General features: G+C 38.7%; 1 protein-coding gene across 1 annotated transcript in view; it reads left to right on the forward strand.

The window, feature by feature from the left end:
* The first annotated feature begins 9,381 nt into the window (after positions 1-9,381).
* PRKCI (protein kinase C iota) overlaps positions 9,382-19,892 on the forward strand; it is a 72,561-nt gene continuing 62,050 nt past the window's right edge. The window contains exon 1 of the mRNA XM_058730480.1: positions 9,382-9,661. Coding sequence (XP_058586463.1) covers positions 9,561-9,661 — 101 coding nt within the window. The 5' untranslated portion in view covers positions 9,382-9,560. The remainder of the gene's footprint in view (positions 9,662-19,892) is intronic.

Here is a 19,892-nt window from a genome sequence, read left to right on the forward strand (position 1 = left end):
ATGGTGTCCTTTGAAATACCAGCGTTTTTAATTTTGATGAAGTTCTACTTATCTTTTTCTTTTGTTGTTTGTGTTTCTGGTGTCAGTCTAAGAAACCATTGCCTAATCTTAGGTCACAAAGATTTACTACATTTTCTTCCAAGAGTTTTATAATTTTAGCTCTTACATTTAGATTTTTAATCCATTTTGAGTTAATTTTTGTAATGGTTTGAGTAAGGGGTCCAACTTAATTTTTTTGTACATGGATATCCAATTGTTCTGGCATCATTTGTTAAACAACAACAACTATTTCCCCCAATTTAATTGGGTTGGCCCTTGCCACATGATTTGATTTTATTTTTAATGTTTATTTATTTATTTTGATAGAGAGAGAGAGAGAGAGAACAAGAGCATACACAAGTAGGAGAGGGTCAGTGGGAGAGGGAGGGAGAGAATCCCAAGCAGACCCTGTGCTGTCAGTGCAGAGCCCAACACGGGGCTTGATCCCAAGCACTGTGACATTGTGACCTGAGCTGACATCAAAAGTTGGATGCTTAACCAACTGAGGCACCCAGGCACCACTTACCGCATGTTTTTCAGTAAATGTTGACATACATCTACTACTGTGAACTTCCTAGGGTTGAGTTTCTTGTATTCCTATCTCCATGTCCAGCATGGGAGTATGACATAGTAAACTCTCAACTAACATGCTCAATGAATGAAAATCTGATTGGAAATTCCTAGTGTCGACCAACAAATACTAACTGCCATAGGCTTTGCTGGGTCCTGGGGAAGTTTTATACAGAAAGAAAGCTCACAGTTTAGTGAATTTTTCAAACCACAAGTTCCTAAGAGGCCCCAGAATCTTATAATTCTAGACTGGAATGGATTTTGGAGATCATGGGCCCCCTCGTTTTTCAGTAAGACAAAAAGCAGACCTTGAAAGGCTAAGTAGCAGCCTGTGGCCTATCTCATGTAAATTTGCCAGAGGGACCCAGATCTCTTTGAAATTACATTCTATTACAAGTTAACAAAGGACTTTTCAGTGAGTCCTTGATAAAGCATTTTTTCAGTTAGTCCTTGATAAGTCCCTTCCAGATGAAAGACAATTGCTTCTGTTTTATATCACACTTATCTTCAGAGATAACTGCTATCAGAGATTGAAAACAAAATTCCTCCAACCTAGCTGTACATAATTACTCCTCTCTCTGAATTTCTATAGATCATACTTGCTCTTGCACAAATTAGCAATGTCTTCTGTATTGCCCTATTGCTTTGAATTGTTATATAATCTTGAATTATTATTTATCACAGGTTTATGTGTGACCTTCTCACCTAGACTTAGTGGCAAAATTTGGATTTTACATTTTATTGTATGAAACATAGAGCCTTGTGCCGAGGAGACCTGCAGTACCTGTTTCTTGATATTATTTGCATATTTAAATAATTCATGTTTAAAATCAGAAGCTAGTCGGCCTAAGTGTCATTCTGTTTTCCCCATTCCACAGATAATAAGGCAGCTTACTCAGATGCTCAGGGTGAGAGGCTCTAAGGGAAAAGAGTCTTCTGTCTTTTGGAAATTTTCTAGCGCCTCTTTACTTGCCTTCCTAGAGGAATGGAGAGACTAGAGACCCAATAATTTAGTACAGATGTATACTTAAATATTTCTTAATATTGCTATTAAAGCTTTTAAATTCTATTAAAAGGATAAGAAAGATTGGCAGCATTCCTCTAGGAATTGAGTAAATTAAACTAACTCTCAAGGGAACTCTGCGTTATAGTTTTAAATTACTGAGTCAGAAAGTAGAGAAAGACATCCTGTTTCTCTCCTTAAATCAAGCTTGCTTTCTAGTTATGAGGTGGAAAAAGACGACAGAATAATCTAGCCTCATACTGAATAGTGCTTTGCAGGACATAACCAAAATCTTTGAAAGTGTTTGAGTCAAAATGTTACTTATTCTTTTTATTTTTAAAGACTTTATCTTTTAAATAAACCCTACATCCAACATGGGGCTCAAACTCACAACCCGGAGGCCAAGAGTCACATTTTCTACTGACTGAGCCAGCCAGCCACCCAGAGTTAAAATTTTAAATTGAGATGAAATAAAAGGTTGCTGAATAAGACAGAATGAGTATGTCATGACCTGATACTCAGTATACAGTCATGCATCTATGGGAATACAGTGAGCCTATTAATTGATTGTGATGAGAACAAATTATGTGTGGGTTAAAGTGATTCTCTAATTACAACACATCCAGACAGCATGTTCCCACATGGTTAGATCATGGAAAACAAATAAGAAACAAAAAATAAATAAATAAATAAAACTAAGAATTTTGTGAAGTTAACTTTTTTCTTCATCTTCCAGAAACTGCTCATTCCCTATTTCAAATTCATGACATTTTAAAATTATGCTAATCAATGAAACACTCTGGAGCAATGATAAAATCATTGTCATTTCACTTCTCTGGACAAAATGAGGCCTAGACTTTTTGCTCCTCAAAGTCATCAGTGGATCAGCAGCATAAGCAACCCACCAACAATGGTTTGAAATGCAGAATCTGGGTCCCATTCTACACCTTTTAAATCAGAATCTACACTTTGATAAAATCCCCACCTAATTTGTATGCATGTGAAAGTCTGAGAAGCCTGATTTAGACGATATAACGTAACTTCTTAGTTAGTAAATTCTACCCACCCATGATTCTAGCTGAAACATTCCAAGTTGGGTAAAATGAGAGTCACTTCCTTACAAGTTGTGTTTGACTTGAGTAAATAGATTGCTCAGCAAGTTGAACTAACTTTTCAGGTCACAGCTTTAACAGCTTAAAGGCAAACGGAAAATAAAGACTTGCTCTGCTGGTTTGGTGTTGCCAGCTTCCTTCCTCTTTCACTGAGATGAATTTTAGTATTTAAGTGGACATGAACCGACGTAAAATTATTTAAATGTCAAGTTAAACAATGTAATATATGTTGAATACCTAGAATTTTCTAAATGTCAAAAGACATTAAAAGGTAAGATTCCTGCTCTTGAGGTACCTAATGAAGACAGTGGCCCGGCTTTGAAAGTCTCTGTGTCTGGAGCCCTTTGCTGATTCAATTATAGAATGATTCGTAGTTTGTTACTCTCTGGAATAAGAAGCCATACGAATCCAGTAAAATATCTCATGCTCAAGCTGCAGGATGATAAGCTCCGTGTGCAGGTGAACTAACAGGCAGCTTTATCTCTGGAGTGCTGTTCCCAGTGACACCGTATGTGTGATTAAGCAGCCAGAAATCATTATAGACTATGAGCTCTGCTTTTTCCTCTGATTTCTCTGTGGCCCAAAATAGAATATGGTTTAATTCAAGGTCAACAGAAATTCAATATGAAAGCATTTGAATCCAATAGGAAGTAGGTGGAGGCTGTGGAGAAAATAAGCAAGTCCTCTATGGGAGGAGAGAGGGGTTAGCAACCTTGTTGGGGAGAGGAGTTACTCCAGACGCTGTAAGAGAGAACTAGATTACTGAAAAAGGCCTGTGGTGGGGTGGCTGGGTGGCTGGAGCACAGAGAATTTAGTAGACAAGGTTTACATTTTCAGTTGAATGTGCCAGCCTCAAGAACAGGTGTGCTTTTTCAAATTTGGAGGGTAGCTTACATTTAACGGTTTTTTGCTGCTGGTGACAGCGTACTTGGTATGCAAACATCAGTAGACAGTGATACTTCAAATTCAAGTTTTTATGGGTTAATGGAGGCTCTTTCAACAATGTCATTTTACCAGTCAACTTTGTGCCTTTCAATCTAGCCAGACACAAGTGGGTTCTTCTGGATCCCAGAGAAGACAAAGTGGTATTCATGAGCTGTTGCAATTTTTCTTTATCGCCTGGGGCACACAGCTTGCTATTTTGCATTTTTTCCCTCTTTATTGGTATACGTCCTGACATTCTATCTGGATTGGACCTTTCTTGAAAAGGAGACAATAGTGCCTGGCACCAATTAACCCAATAGGAGTTAATTATGGTGAGATTTCTTTGACCTCTTTGAATATTCAGCAACTTTCATCAAGTAAATGTTTTATAGGGGTGCCTGGGTGGCTCAGTCGGTTAAGCATCTGACTTCAGCTCAGGTCACGATCTCGTGGTTTGTGAGTTTGAGCCCCATGTCAGGTTCTGTGCTGACAGCTTGGAGCCTGGAGCCTGCTTCGGATTCTGTGTCTCCCTCTCTTTCTGCCTCTCCCTGACTTGCACTCTGTCTCTCTCTCTTTCTCAAAAATTAATAAACATTTAAAAAAAAATTTTTAAGTAAATGTTTTATAATTTTTTGCATTACTGACTCTACCACTTAATGGAACTCTCCACTGATGGCTCATTAAAACAAACATCTTCTTTCAGGAGTTTTTTGTATTAACATAGCGTGGCTTTATATTTTAGGAATTAAGTAATTAGGGGCACCTGAATGAAATCAAGCATCCAACTCTTGATTTCAGCTCAGGTCATGATCTTCTGGTTAGTGAGACTGAGCCCTGCATCCAGCTCTGCACTGACAGCACAGAGTCTGCTTGAGACTTTCTCTCTCCCCCCTCTCCATCTCTCCCCTGGTGCACTCGCTCTCATAATAAATAAACTTTAAAAAAAAAATTTGTTAAGTAGCCCAGCCTCAGGACATCCTTATCAAATAAGTCAAAAGCTTATCCTTTTCTTACAGATAAGAAAAATGAAGCAAAGTGGTATTGTTCAGTGTCGAAAGACATAACTGAGAACTCAATATGGGCTAGGTACAGGGGACACAGTGATGAACCAATTACAGTTCCAGCATTATGAACATGCCAGCAAGAAAACAAACTATGATACTGTGCAATGCGTGTGCTATATATGATATATAAGCAGAATGTAGAGCAGGAGTACAAAGAGGAAAAATGAAGAGAATGGGTATGTAATGGCCTAGGGAGCAGAGGTGAGTTTGTAAATGGTTCCTAGAGAAAGAGTGGCATTTGGCCAGGACTGGTGGGGACTGAGCATGGGAGGGCATTTCAGACTAAGCAGAGGATACTATATATGGTACTATATATACAAAGACAGGACTATGTTGTCATTGGTGTAAATGAGCTTCATTTTCTGTGATTATCAGGGAATATAGACATGAATATTAAAATTCTTTAAGTTCAAAGGGAAGACATTTTATTTTTTAAGATTTTATTTTATTATTATTTTTAAATTTTGTTTAATGCTTGCTTATTTTTGAGAGAGAGACACACAGAGAGAGAGAGAGAGAGAGAGAGAGAGAGAGAGAGGAGACAGAGTGCAAGCTTGGGAGGGGCAGAGAGAGAGGGAGACACAGAACTGAAGTAGGCTCCAGGCTCTGAGATGTCAGCACAGAGCCCGACACGGGGCTTGACTCCTTGACCGCGAGATCATGACCTGAGCCAAAGTAGAATGCTCAACTAACTGAGCCACCGAGGTGCCCCAAGATTTTATTTTATTTTTTCAAGTTTATTTACTTATTTTGAGAGAGAGAGAGAGAGAGAGAGAGAGAGAGAGAATGAGTGGGGGAAGGGCAGAGATGAGGGAGAGAAGGAGAATCCCAAGCAGGCTCTGCACTGTCAGTATGGAGCCTGATGTAGGGCTTGAACTCACAAACCGGGAGATGATGACCTGAGCCTAAATCAAGAGCCAGCCGCTTAACCAACTGAGCCACCCAGGTGCCCCTTAAAGATTTTATTTTATTTATTTATTATTATTTTTTTAATGTTTATTTATTTTTGAGAAAGAGAGAGAAAGGGAAGGGAGAGAGAGAGAGAGAGAGAGACAGGATCAGAAGTAGGTTCTGCACTGTCAGAGCAGAGCCCAACCTGGAGCTTGAACTCACGAACTGTGAAATTTGACTTGTGCCGAAGTCCAGTGCTTACCCGACTGAGCCACCCAGGCACCCCAAGATTGTATTTTTAAAGTAATCTCTACAGCCTACATGGGGCTTGAACTCAAGACCCCAGCATTAAGTGTTGCATGCTCTACCAACTGAGCCAGCCAGGCGCTTCAAAGTTATTCCAAAAGCAAAACAAGTTAAGGCTAAAACTGCTATATGTCATTCTCTATGGTGTGGGAGTTAATTTGGGGACCCATAACGGAAATAAGTTTGCAAGGCTGGAGTGAAGGGAATACTCAGATAACTTGAAGATAAAGTAGGCAATGTCAATAGGGCAGTGAGAGGACACAAGAAGGGGAAAGAGAAAGTCATGGGGGTATTGTCAGCTCTCCATTCTGAAGAGGCAAGGTGAATTAACACAATAAAAACTAAACTCTCTCACTAACCTCAGCTGTCAGAACTCCACTCAGGAGTTTTGCCGCTGCTCTTGAAGGTTAAATGAAACAATGTAATATTAAGACACTATCACAGGGGACCTGTGTCTACTATTTATTATCTCATTCACCATTTTCCAAGCAGGTTATTTTTGCCTTACATTGGGACAAGTACTCTTGTGATCACAAAATGAGAAAATGTTGGCCAAAATCTTTAAAATCTCTTAAGCCTGTGGATTTGAGGATTAACTAATTTTTACAATTAAAGTTATTGCAGTGAGCCAAAGGCAGGTTAATTCAGCCTAGCACTCAATGTTTATCTCTGCAAGTCACAAAGTGCCCCCGCTCAAATGATCCGGAATTGCAGTTTAAACACTTTTTTTCTCCTTTTAATGACATTATCCCCTGCTCAATGTACCACTGAAGAATGCTAGGTTAAGGGCAGCAGGCTTAACCAAAGCTGAGGGTATTAGTAAACACTGTTTCAAGCACAACAGAAAGAAAATGGGCTGTGGGAGACTTGTTCACAGGGTCTACCATTGACTTCACATTTTATATCATTTGATTCTCAATTGAGGAAGAGACCACAGAAATCCAGTAGCAGGATTTATCAGTTGACATAAAGAACATGGCAAACAAATTTTCCTATTTGATCCTGACTGCAGGGCACACTGGTGAGGCTAATTGAGACTGAACATAAAGGTCAAGCTCTTCTGATTATTCTTGTTAGAGCAGCTTAATCTGCAGCAAGGAAGTCAAATTTTCCTAAAGATATGATCAATGCGATGCCATGTTCCTTTTAAACCTTTTTACAGAGTTCTGTGTTCTCTAAGCTAAAGAGATGGCTCAATAGTTGCCAGGGATTTTTGTTGTTGTTGTTGTTACTAAAAATAACATAATTTCTGTGACCTGATCATCCTGTATGCATAACTCTTTGTGCCTTCTGTTTTAATTGCATTACATTGACTTTAAAGATCAATGTCAGAGCACTTCCAGAATGGAAACATGAGGAGCTTCCTATATATTCTCCCCAGTGAAACAACCATAACTGAAGAAAATTATAAATAAAAAATGACCATTGGCTCAGACAATGGAGCAATTTATGCCCTAGGGCATTGTCAGAAGTAGTGGGGCAATCATTTACCAATTAGTGGAGGCTCACAGTTGGGAGTAATATCAATAAAGGCAAACCAGCCAAAAGCTTTGATAGGAAGATGAGGGAAACTCAAAGAGAACCTGACTAAAACCACTGTCATCCCCAGTGGAGGGAGGAGGATTCAGGGTAACAGTGTGCACACGGAAGCACTGAGGAGACATCAGAGCCTCCTGCACACTGTGGGGGACATAGACTATACAGAACTAGTCTGGCCAAGTCACTAAACAAATGAACAAGCCAACAACAACAATGACAACAAGCCCTGGAGCCAGTACGGATCAGTCTCCAGAGTTGCTAAAATGGGAACGTAAATAAAATAGTGAGACATACAGACAGGCGATTGGGACCCAGGCACATAGAAAGTGCCATTGAGAGGACAAAGATATTGGACTTAGCAGACAAAGACTTCAAAACAGCTATTATAATTATGTTCAAAGAGCTGAAGGAAACAGTTCTTATGAGTACAAATTCAAAATTCCTCAACAAAATACTAGTAAACTGAATGGAGCAACCTATAAAAAGGATTATATGCCATAACCAGTTGAGATTTGTCCTAGGAATGCAAAGTTGGCCTATGTCCAAAAATCAGTTAATGTAACATATCATATCAATAGAATAAAGGATAAAAAACATGATTATATTATCTTGATAGAAAAAAGGCATAAACAAACCCCAACACTTTTTTTTTTTTTTAAGATTTTATTTTTAAGCAATCTCTACACCCAACTTGGGGATTGAAATTACAACCATGAGATCCAGAGCCGAATGCTCCAGGACTGAGCTGTCCAGGCACACCCCCCCCCCCCCATAGGAATTTTTATTAAGAGTTTATAATCCAAGTTTGTAGCAGCTGAAGGACATCATGCCAGACTAAGTGTCACACCTAACTCTGATGAGTTAATCCTCCAACCCTATTTTATCATAGTAAAGAAAGGTATTACCTTGATTATTCCAACCTTTTCAGCATGTATTGGTACTGGGACTTATGTAGGAGCTGGATTCATGCTACCTGTAATTGCAATATGTGACAGAGCCAAGATCAGTGGAAGGTCAGAGACTAGGCTACAAGGACGGGTTCTTTATATTGTAAACTTCGGTGAGCCAGTGTTTATAGAAAATAAATGCCGGTGGATGGATTGGATAATTATTGTGAACCTGTTCCATGCAATGGCAATATACAAGGGATATTGGGGGCTGCAAAGGAAGAAACGTCGGTCTTCCATCATACCTTCTAGGTGAGTTGCCTCCTTTATTACGTTCATTATTACATTTGTTACATATGTTATTAAATTCTTTCCATAAAAGAGCCTGTGCTGAGTCTGTAACCAATGTTCCCCAAAAAGGCACTGTATGATTGAGATGATATATGTAATTGGAAGGGAAAATTCATCAGAGAACAAAGTGTAGATCGTGACGATGCCCAATCATTTCCAGTGACCTCAGATAACCAAGCTCGATTCAGGGTTTCCAAGCCGAATACTCCCGATGGCGTACAAGCTGGTGACACAGTCGGCTAGAAGGGGAGGATGGTTTCCTACACAGAGATCCCCCAGTCCCAGAATCCCACCGGGACTCCAAGTCCCAGAAACCCGCAGGGCAAATCTACCCCAGTCCCTAGTCGGCTGACCGCGGACGCGACCAAGCTAGGAAACCGGGGTGAGATGCCGTAGTCTTTGTCATCTACTGTTTTTCCTGTAGGAATAGGGCTTTTTTACGGAGAACTTTGGCGTTTCCTCAGTCACAGCTTCCACGAAAGGCCCCCTCCCGGCCTATCTGATGTGATAGGCAGAGTCTCCCATCCTCTCTCTCCCTTTTCCTAGCCCCTGTAAGAATGGTTCAGCCGGGCGTTGAGGTTCCTTGAGTTGGATCTATGGTTGCGCCCGCCCTCCCCCGGAATGTGGGCCTTTGGAGCAAGCGAGGTGGGAGGGACCCAAGCGGAGAGGCGTGCTGGGCCCGGGCGGCGGGAGGAGCCGCGCGGTTCCGGCTGCCCCGGCACGGCGACCCTTGGGTCCGCGCCGCGGGCGGAGTGCACAGGTAGGCAAGCTGCAGCCGCAGCTCTGGGTGAAGCTCGGGTAGCAGAGTGCCCCACGGCACCCGGCGCGCACCCCGCACCCTTGGCCTCCGGCGTTCAGGCGGGGGAGTAAGGAGATGCCGACCCAGAGGGACAGCAGTACCATGGCTCACCCGATCGCAGGAGGCGGCAGCGGAGATCATTCTCACCAGGTCCGGGTTAAAGCCTACTATCGCGGGTGAGTCTCCCAGAGTAGGCGTGGGAGTGGGAGGGGAGAGGAAAGGCCCGCTCGACTTGGACTGGAGGAGGGGAGGGTGAGGGGCTGGAGATGTTGTGGGCGGATTGGTCTGGGCGGGCGACTCTGGGGACTCGGGGTGGGTGACCAAGTGATCCGGGGAGGAGCAAGGGGCGCTAGGTTGGGGCACCCCACGGTGTGTTGCAGGGCGCCCGGGAGTCGCGCGGCTGTTGGTCCAGATTAGGGTCCCAGGGAGGAGCCTTGGAATAGAGTAGATCCACCTGGTGGGTTCGAGAGAGACTCGCCTGCTAAGAGATTTACAAGGACTTTACGTCATTAAGGCTGAATGTGTTCGGGCTGAGAGTTGATTCCGAGTGATGCCTCAGTTAACTGAGTTTGCTGTAGGTTTAGAAGACAGGACTACTTTAGTTTGCTGGCCCTTTTGGTTGTCAGAAGGCCTAAATGCTCTGGTTCTCAAAGTCAGGTTTACCTTCATCGTCTTAAGTTCAAGAAGTGTATCTGGATGCCTGTGTATTAGACATAGGAATTATTATTGAAGAGTAAAGTTGATGGGTTTTCAGGGATGAGCATTAGGTACGTATGTCTTGCCGAGATTAGTTTATGTATGTGTAAATTAAAAATTTGTGAACGCTTCTTTGTCAGTGTTTCATCAAGGACCATTTGATAGGGTGAGATACTGCAAAGAGAGAAGAGGACGAACCGAATTTTAAAGTCTATGATTTTTAGTCGTATTTTTACGTAAGTTCTAACTCCGGTGCTTACCAGAAATAATCCAGTCCTAATATCGTTGTATTAAATCATATTCTATAATCAGTGCCCTGAAGTATTCCCCTTCCCTTGAATTAAGTCGTGGTTTGGAATTTGAGAGAATTCTATTTAGGAGCATTGGAAAGGTGAAATGTTAGTGTGGGCATGAAGATTTGAAACTAAGGGTTAACAGAAAACCTGATGGCTTGGGCCTGTCTTACTGCTTGTTCAAGTAGAAGTAAATTGCTTTAAAAAAAACCTCAAGCACTAGGAGGTTAAAACTGCAATGCATACTTTTACATTCCAGAGAGGATCAGTGAAGATAGCAAACTTTCAAAATGCTTCTCTTGTTTTGATTTCAAAGGAAATAGAAGCCCTAAAACGTCTTATTGATTCGATATAACAACTTACTGGTTTGCCTGCTGCCATGCAGCCTCTGACCTCTTGTTAGCTTGACTGTCTTCAGCAGTAGTTTACAAGAATTATTTAGGAAAGTATCAGTGTTTTTGCTTTTAAATTGATCACAGAGGTCTTCATTTTAAAACAATACCAAGAAGTGTGTGTATGTTTTTTTTTTAAGTTTGTAGTGGTCATGAGAGCTGTTTTGACTTGAGTATGGTCAGCTATGAACTTTGCACTGTAGGGGAGAAAAGCTTTTCTTCCTTTACCTCACCTTTAATTTGATAGATGAGATAGTTCACTTTCCATGTTATAATGTCGACGGACAGCCCATGAGTTGTTAGGTACAGAGAGTAAAATATGTGGTATGTGTTTCTTTTTTTAAAAGGTGTCTGATTATTGACAGTTAAAAAAGTTAAAAATCAGCATACTCACATGGTGGGAATGTGCACACTTTGTAGATGTATAAATTAAGTTCCATCCCATCCTTCCAACTTTCAGAGGTATACTGTTGATAGTTTATTTCTGTTCTACTGGAGGTTGTCTTTATTACTTTAAAAGTTATACTTCTATTTTGTGATTCAACTTTAGTTGGTACCTATTGATTCCTTTCTCTGAAGGATAAGACATTGGGTGAATACTACCTTTTGCTTGCCCTTCTCCTGATTGGTACTTCTCAATTTTTAATTGTTAAACTATTGTTTTTAGTTTTCTGGTTTACCTTTATGACTCTGACAATACAAAATTCTTGTCTTATTAAATTGAGATAGTTCCCAATGATTCCAACTATGCAGAAGAAGAAATTAGTGCTTCTTCCTTTTTGCCCATTTTTATTGGTTTGACAAATCTAAATAGGCCTAGTTAGTAAATTAAAATCATTGTAAACTCCTTTGGAAAGAAACCAAAGTCTGCTATATTTTAGGAATTTAAGTGTCATTTTTTCTTGGCTTATTGCTACAACTGTTTTTATAAAAGAGAATAAGGACATATAACCCTTTTAGTGCCTAAAATTTTCCCAAGACATTCAAGTTAACATTTCATTGTTTTTGTTTTTTTTTTAAACCTATGCATTTTTGCTAAGGAATGAAAGAAAAGCCCTTGCCCATTAGTGCTTCTTATTCACTGAACGCTTTCTAATAGTGCCTTCATTTCAAGCCTTATTTAAAGACAACATCGGCATTCTCTAAATTGTACCAATTTCTGTCCCCTGAAATTAAATCTGTTAAGATTATATGTTTATTAACAATAGTCTAAGCTGGTGGTTATGATATTACATAGTCAGCTGCTCATTACTACAGATGAAACTAAAATGAGTCACCAGTGAGGATAGCTAATAAACAAGTTGGCTAACTAGAACACCTACCTGCTTTTTAAGTAGAAAATCCTTCCTTTATGTCAAGAAATGTAAGGACACTCTGCATTTGAAAACGTTGCTTTTCCTTCAGATCTTGTGAAAGGCCATTATCAGAAAGCTTTCTCCTTATCCCCTTCTAACAGTATTTCTTTCCAGTGAACGTTGAATTTTGGAATAGCCAGAATTTTTTAGTGAATACATTGCCTTCTTTCAGAGATGTGTGTGGTGTTGTCATTCAGTTAAATTTGTTCTTAGTGCAAATGTCATGTCTCCCTAGATATAACAGACATTTAATTGGATTTTTTTCTAGTTTTTAAGCAGGAGATTAATAGCATTAAGACACTGATTATATTGGAGACCACCTAAGAGTGGCTCTGTGACGGCCCGTACACCCTTTTTTCCTTGACACGGGAGCTTGTCAGTGAGTAGCTTTCCTTCAATCATTAGCTAGTAGTGTTAGGAGGAAGAGAAACAGGTTTTGTTGGTTAGTGATAGATTGCTATTTTATGGGCTTATCCTTATATTAAAGTTACTTGATATTATGGGATAGAGTTTAACAAGGAAATGTCTGGACTCCTCATTTCTTTACATCACAAATGTGTGGGAAATTTTGCAAAAAGGTTGTGAAAATGCTTTTTAAACCACTGCCATTGAACAGTTACAATAATCTAGAGGATTCTTTCTGTGAACATCTGCAAATAGAAAGAGATTAACTACTTGTATATTTGGAATGTATAGCTGGTTCAGTGAAGAAGTATGCAGGATTTTTCTGTGAACAAGTCTTGGCAAGACTTGTTTTTAAAAGTATTGCAAAATAATTTTAGCAATATAAAGTATATCACTATAATGTTCTAAGGAAATACAAATAGTCTCTTGAGTTGGGAGTTGGGGGGAATGTTAGTTACCGGTCCTGGAGCTTCTGGCCTGGCACCGAACCACAGGACAACTGATCCATAGTTTTATCAGAGAAAGAGAAAGGACTTGGTGGCCTGGTGCCAGAAACCAAAACAGCTCTCTCAGAAATTTGAATCAGGTAACAAAGAGATAAATTGCTTGTTAGCAGTGAACACTGGAACTGAAGAGTGAAGGGAGAGGTTCGGGAGGCCAAGACTGACCATGTACAAACGGCAGGTCTGAGAAAGCAGAGGAGAAGGAAGCAGTTCCCTGTAGAAAAATTCTTCCTGGAGGTCCATGAAAGCTTTCTAATACAACTCCCAACCCTCTTGTTAAGGTAACTTGAGTGTTTGTTGTTTTATGGTTGCAATGAGCATCATTAAAGCCTGAATTTTTAAAATTCCATTCTTGCTTAGGATTTCACGTATTACCTAAAGTGTATTTAAAGTCACTTTAATAAATATTGTTGGACACCTACTGCCTACTATAAGGCAGGCACGTGGTCCTAGGGTGGGCACAGAGGATGTAAAGGTGGATAATACACGGCTCTGCCCTTGAAGGACCGTGAGACTTATAGGAGGAAAGATCTAGAAGAGCTAATAAAGGAGTGTGTATGTGTTTATGTGTAAGGTATTTGCAGGGTTGGATATTGGGGAGGTGTTTGGGGTAAGAAAGGTAAACCTTCCTAGAGGATGAACTGTTTGAGGCTTTTAAAAGATAAATAGGTTTGTCTAGTGGATGAAGATGTTGGGGAAGGGGGCATTCCAGGCATTGCACAACCGTGTGATATATTTGGGGAATTCAGATCAGTTTAGTTGTTAGTGCCATAGTCCTTCCTTATTAGGACATGAAGTGTGAAGCTGGCACTGATAAGAAGTGAGGCTAAGAAGAAGGCTCACAGGCGCTACTCATGAAATTCTTGAATATCATACTTTGGGCTTCGGACTTTTTCTCATTGGCGGTTTTAAGTCAGAGAGATATACATACTGAGATTTTCATATTAGAAAGGTCAGATTTGGAACCAGTATGGACTATGAATTAGCAATGGATGAAGACTGATTTGGAGGCTTTGGAAGTAGTCCTGGTGAGAGATTCAGAGGAGGAGAAGAGGATCTGGATTGAATGGCAATTTTAGGGAGTAGAATCCATATGAATTACAGATCGATTGCCTGTGGGGAAGAGAGAGGGAATCTGACAACTCTTAGGTTTCTTATTTGAGAGAGACTAGGGAATATAGAAGGAAGAGATTAGTGAGAGGAGGTAACTCATTTCCTGGAACAAGTAACCGAATTTTTAGTTCATCATGCTTTGGGGACATCCAGGTGGAAATGGCCAGCATTAACTGAACAGTCATTTATTGTGAGCCTGCTGTGTGTCCTAAGCCCTGTACGTGACAGCTAACCTACATAGGAATGTGGCTGAGAATGATGATTGAAACAAAAATGCCACCAGTTACCAAATGCAGATGACAAAGACAAGGCACTAAAACTAAAATTTAAAGATACAGACGTACCTAAAATGGAAAGTTTCCCTTGTAGCTTCTCATCCCCACTTCCTAATGGTAGCCATTGTTAACAGTTTGGGGTATTCTACATTATATTAATATATCTATAGGTATAGATATGGATACACACATACCCTTTTATTTTTCAAGTGAACAGGTTCATATTTCTACACACATTTCTGCAGCTTGATTTTTTTCATTCATGATCTTCTTTCCATGTTAGGATAGACAGGGATAAATACATATGTAGAGAGTGATCCGCTTACTTTTTATAATTGATGTATAGTGTTTTCTAGTATTGGTACACCATAATTTAATCTTTTTTTGTTTGTTTGTTTAACGTTTATTCATTTTTGAGACACAGAGAGAGAGCATGAGTGGGGAAGGGGCAGAGAGAGGGAGACACAGAATCCGAAGCAGGCTTCAGGCTGTGAGCTGTCAACACAGAGCCCAGTGCGGGGCTCGAACTCATGAATTGCAAGAACATGACCCGAGCTGAAGTCGGACGCTCAGCCAACTGAGCCACCCAGGTGCCCCCATAATTTAATCTTTTTTCCTGATTGATAAGCACAAAAAGTTGCTTTCATTAAATCACTAATTCAAATTATGCTAAGGTGACATCCTCATATTTAATATATATTTTTGCAAACATGGTCCAAAATTTGCCTATTTTAAAACTTGACCCTGTCCTCCAAACACTTATCAATTTACATTCCCAACAACAGTTTACAGTGAAGTGTTTTCCTTTTGTTCCCATTGCACATTACTGGTCTTTAAAAATGTTCCCAATAGAATAGGCAACAAATGTTAACTTTTTTTTACAACTATCTTTTTATACATACTGATCATTTTTATTTCCTCTGTGGGTTGTTTATTCATATCTTTTGCCCAGTTGTCCTCTTGGATTCTTTCTCTTTTTTTCATACATTTATTTGAAGGGACATTGGCATGTTGTCTGTTACAAAAGGTGCCAGCATTTCTCTAACCTGTTGCTTGTCTGGAGTTTTTCATTTTTATTTAATCAAATCTGTCGTTTTAAAAATTTCTTTATGGCTTCTGGGTTCTCTTAGGTAAATGTACTTCTCATTTAAAAATACTCTATTTTTATGTCTGTTATGCAGCTTTTCAAGTGGTTATCAATAAATCTGATATTTGGGGGTTTTAATTATTTGTGGTGTATTGATAGAACTTAATTTCTTAAAAAATGTATTCTAATACTGCTATTGAATACGTTCTTTCGCCACTGATTTGAAGGACAACTTTTTTCTATACTAAATTTCTCAGATGAACATAAGTACTTTCTATTCTGTTTCATTGATTTTTGAGGAGGAATGTGTTTTTGCATTGGTTTAATTATTGTGGTTAATTTTGATATATGTTATGGAAAGGTCATTTCATTAATTTTCTATTTCCAGATTTTCTTGGCTATTCTTACACATTTATTTTGTCTTCCAGATCAGTTTTTGAAGGTTTTTGTAGGTTTCAAAAAAAAAAAAATCTTATTTTGATTTGGAATTGCATTGAATTTACAAGTTAATGTCAGAACTGATAGTTTTATAATACTGAGCTTGGCCTTGTAAGTATGTGGCATAATACCTATTTATTGATTTTTTTTCGTATTTTTCAGTAAGGTTCCTGTCCCTTAGATCTTGCACATTTCCCATTAAATTTATTCTTAAATGCTTTATAATTTTGTTGCTTTTGTGAATGGGACTTTTATTCTCATAGCCTTATTTTATACCATCTATTTTTGAATATTTAAGTGGAACTGGTCACCTTATTCTAATTCTTAGTTAACTATCTTAGAATTTCTAGCTAGATAATATCATCTGCAAATAACAGTTGTGCCTCTTGTTTACTATATATCTCACTTCTTTTTCTCGTTTTTGTTTTTTTTTTTTAAGTTTATTTATTCTTGGAAGAGAGCGAGCATGTGCACGAGCAAGAAAGGGGTAGAGAGAGAATCCTAGGCAGGCTCCATGATCAGTGCAGAGCCCCATGTGGGGCCCGATCTCACAACCGACTGAGAGATCATGACCTGAGCTGAGATCAAGAGTCAGACGCTTAATCGACTCAGCCACCCAGGCACCCCCTTTTCTTATCTTAACGATTGCCTGGGTTTTCCAGTGTTGAATTTTAACAGTGAACTTTTATCTTAAAATATTATCAATAATTAGAAAAATTTCACAGATTATCTTCAAAGATACCCAGTCTCCTTTCATCTCTTTGATGTATGCTAAAGAGCATAGAAACTAACTCTGAGAATGTACCCAGTTGTGCCAAGAACTGTGATAAGTGTTTTGCCCTTATTTGTATTCATAACAATATTCAGAGGTGGGTATCATTATCTGCATCATATCGATGGTAACGCTGAGGCTTAGTAAGCCACCATACAAAGCTGAGTCTTACCCTTCAGAAAAATTTCTCTTTCTCCTTTTACTATATTGATGGGGCTTTTAAAAATCACTTTTTTGCTTTATTGTCAAATTCATATCTCACAGTTCTTTTTGAGCCAATTTTCTGTCTTCTTGATCATTAAAAAATAGAACTTGCTTTATGCCTGTCAATGAATAACAATTACTTTGAGGAATGATACTGTGATTTATATGAAGTCTCTTTCCCCAGAACCTTCAGCCTAGTGATTTTACCATCCATGGATAATTCTGCCTAAATCTCTTATATCAGTGATTACAAATAAAACTTTTTTCTGTTTATACTACATTTAATTTTGGAGAAAAGCTTATTTTGAGATAGCAGAAGGATTGAACTGGTGGTTCTTTTTTCAGGTTTATTTTTAAGAGCCATTTGTCCTAAGGAAAAACTTTAGATTCTATATTTTAGAACATAGGAACATAATGAATGCTTAAAGCAGTTTGTCTTCTGAGGCCCAGTAGCAAAATTAAAACTGCCTTTTTTTTTTCTTTTTAAAAACTTCAGCTAAAACTATATCTAAATTTTCCATTTTGGGAATCTTTGTGGTGAAGCAGAATATATTCTGTCAAAGACCAGTGGTAAGATAATGTATGCTAACACTGAAGTTAAAACCAGAGAAAAAAAATCTTTCATGCATAATTTGTTTTATACCTTTAGAATGTAATATCTTTATTTTGCAGCTCATTTTTAGCTTTAGTGCTATAATAAGAATCTGGTGTTTGTGGAGGGTATGAACATGGTGCTTTCTCAATTACTTAGAGAAGTGTTTACATAAAACTCCCTTCAATGTTTTAGTTCCTGGAACTTAAGGAGTGGTCATTGATAAAGCATAACTCCTTCCCCGAGTCTCCTTAGGATGTTTGTACTTATGTTTTTTTTTTTTTTCAACGTTTTTTATTTATTTTTGGGACAGAGAGAGACAAAGCATGAACGGGGGAGGGGCAGAGAGAGAGGGAGACACAGAATCGGAAACAGGCTCCAGGCTCCGAGCCATCAGCCCAGAGCCTGATGCGGGGCTCGAACTCACGGACCGCGAGATCGTGACCTGGCTGAAGTCGGACGCTTAACCGATTGCGCCACCCAGGCGCCCCGTACTTATGTTTTTTTAATGATTATACAGATGTTTTAAAAAATATTTGTATGTTCTGATAAATGTTTTTTAGTTCTTGAAAAATAAGATTTCTTAAAAATCCGTATTGTATACAGACATGCTTATGTATGTGTTAATTGTAACTCCATGTGGACCTTAATAAGAAAGTCATATTTTGATGATGCCAGATATTAATTTTTTTTCCCTTGCATTCAAAAAAGATGTCATCCTTGTACTTTGCCAGAGAACTTCTATGGAAACCTTTCCTTCTCTTCTGACTTAATTCCAAAATATAATCTCCCAATCCTTATATCCCTTATACTAGTAAACTTGAAGGTATTTTGAAAGAAAAATTGTTGTAAGGTAAGGATGTTAGAAGAAGGAACTATTTTATATTTTTAAAATAAAATTTTAAAATATTTGAAACAATTTTATTTATAAAAAGTCATTTTAAATTGTTTTACATTTTAGGGGTGTGTTGATGGCTCAGTCAGTTAAGCATTTGACTTTTGGTCTTGACTCAGATCATGATCTCATGGTTTGTGAGCTCGAGCTCCATGTCAGGTTCTGGGCTGGCAGCGTGGAACCTCCTTGGGATTCTCTTTCTCTTTCTGCCCCTCCCCTGCTTGCTTACAAGTGTTCTCTCTCTTTCTCTCTCTTAAAATAAATAAACTTCAAAAAATTGTTTCATATTTTATTTTTTTATTAGAAAGCAAATTTTATAATAAAATCATACCTTTATATGGTAGAGAAATTAACAATAATCTATACCATTCAGAAAGGTCTAAGTACAGAGTACATCTTCTTTCCATCTGTAGTCTCTCCTCAATTCCAGGTTCCACCACCTAGAGTTAACTACTTTTAAAATTTTGTTTTGTTTTATTATATCTGTTGATAGATATGAAATAAGAGGAATTTAGTACTACTTGCCATTTCTCGTGCCTATTTTTAGTTCTTCTAATAGTTATGTTTGTAAGTTAAGTAATGTGCCTTCTTCTGCTTTTGTTTTTAATTGCAGCTAAAAAAAATTAAATTTATCATCTTATCTATTTTTAAGTGTACAGTTCAGTAGCGTTAACTATATTCACATTGCCATGCAACCAATCTCCAGAACTTTTTCATTTTGCAAAATTGAAACTGTACCTTTTGAACAATTCCCCATTTCCTCCTCCCTCCAACCTCTGGCAACCACTGCTCCAATTAAGTGGAGTCATACAGTATTTGTCTTTTTGTGACTGGCCCATTTCACTTAGCATAATGTCTTCAAGGTTCATCCATGTGTCAGAATTTTCTTACTTTTAAAGGCTGAATAATATTCCTTCGTGTTTATATATCACATTTTATTTATTCGTTCCTCTGTCAGTAGACCCTTGGGTTGCTTCCATCATTTGGCTATTGTGAGTAATGCTAGTCCGAACATGGGTGTACAAATATCTGTTGGAGTCCCTACTTTCAGTTCTCTTGGATATATACCTGGAAGTGAAATTACTGGACCATATGGAAATTCTATTTTGAAGTTTTTGAGGAACCTCCATACTGTTTTCTCTAGCTGCTGAACTATTTTACATTCCCACCAACAGTGCACAAGGCTTATTTCTCCACATCCTTGTCAACACTTGATATTCTCTGTTTTTTTGTTTTTGTATTTTTTTTAAAGTAGGCTCCATGACCAACATGAGGCTCGAATTCACAACCTGAGATCCAGTCAGATGTTCCACCAACTGAGCCACCCTGGCGCCCCTGGTTTTGTTTTTGTTTTTGTTTTTTTGATAGTAGTTATACTAATGGGTGG

The sequence above is a fragment of the Neofelis nebulosa genome, chromosome 5 (genome assembly GCF_028018385.1).
Source record: "Neofelis nebulosa isolate mNeoNeb1 chromosome 5, mNeoNeb1.pri, whole genome shotgun sequence".
NCBI lineage: Eukaryota > Metazoa > Chordata > Mammalia > Carnivora > Felidae > Neofelis > Neofelis nebulosa.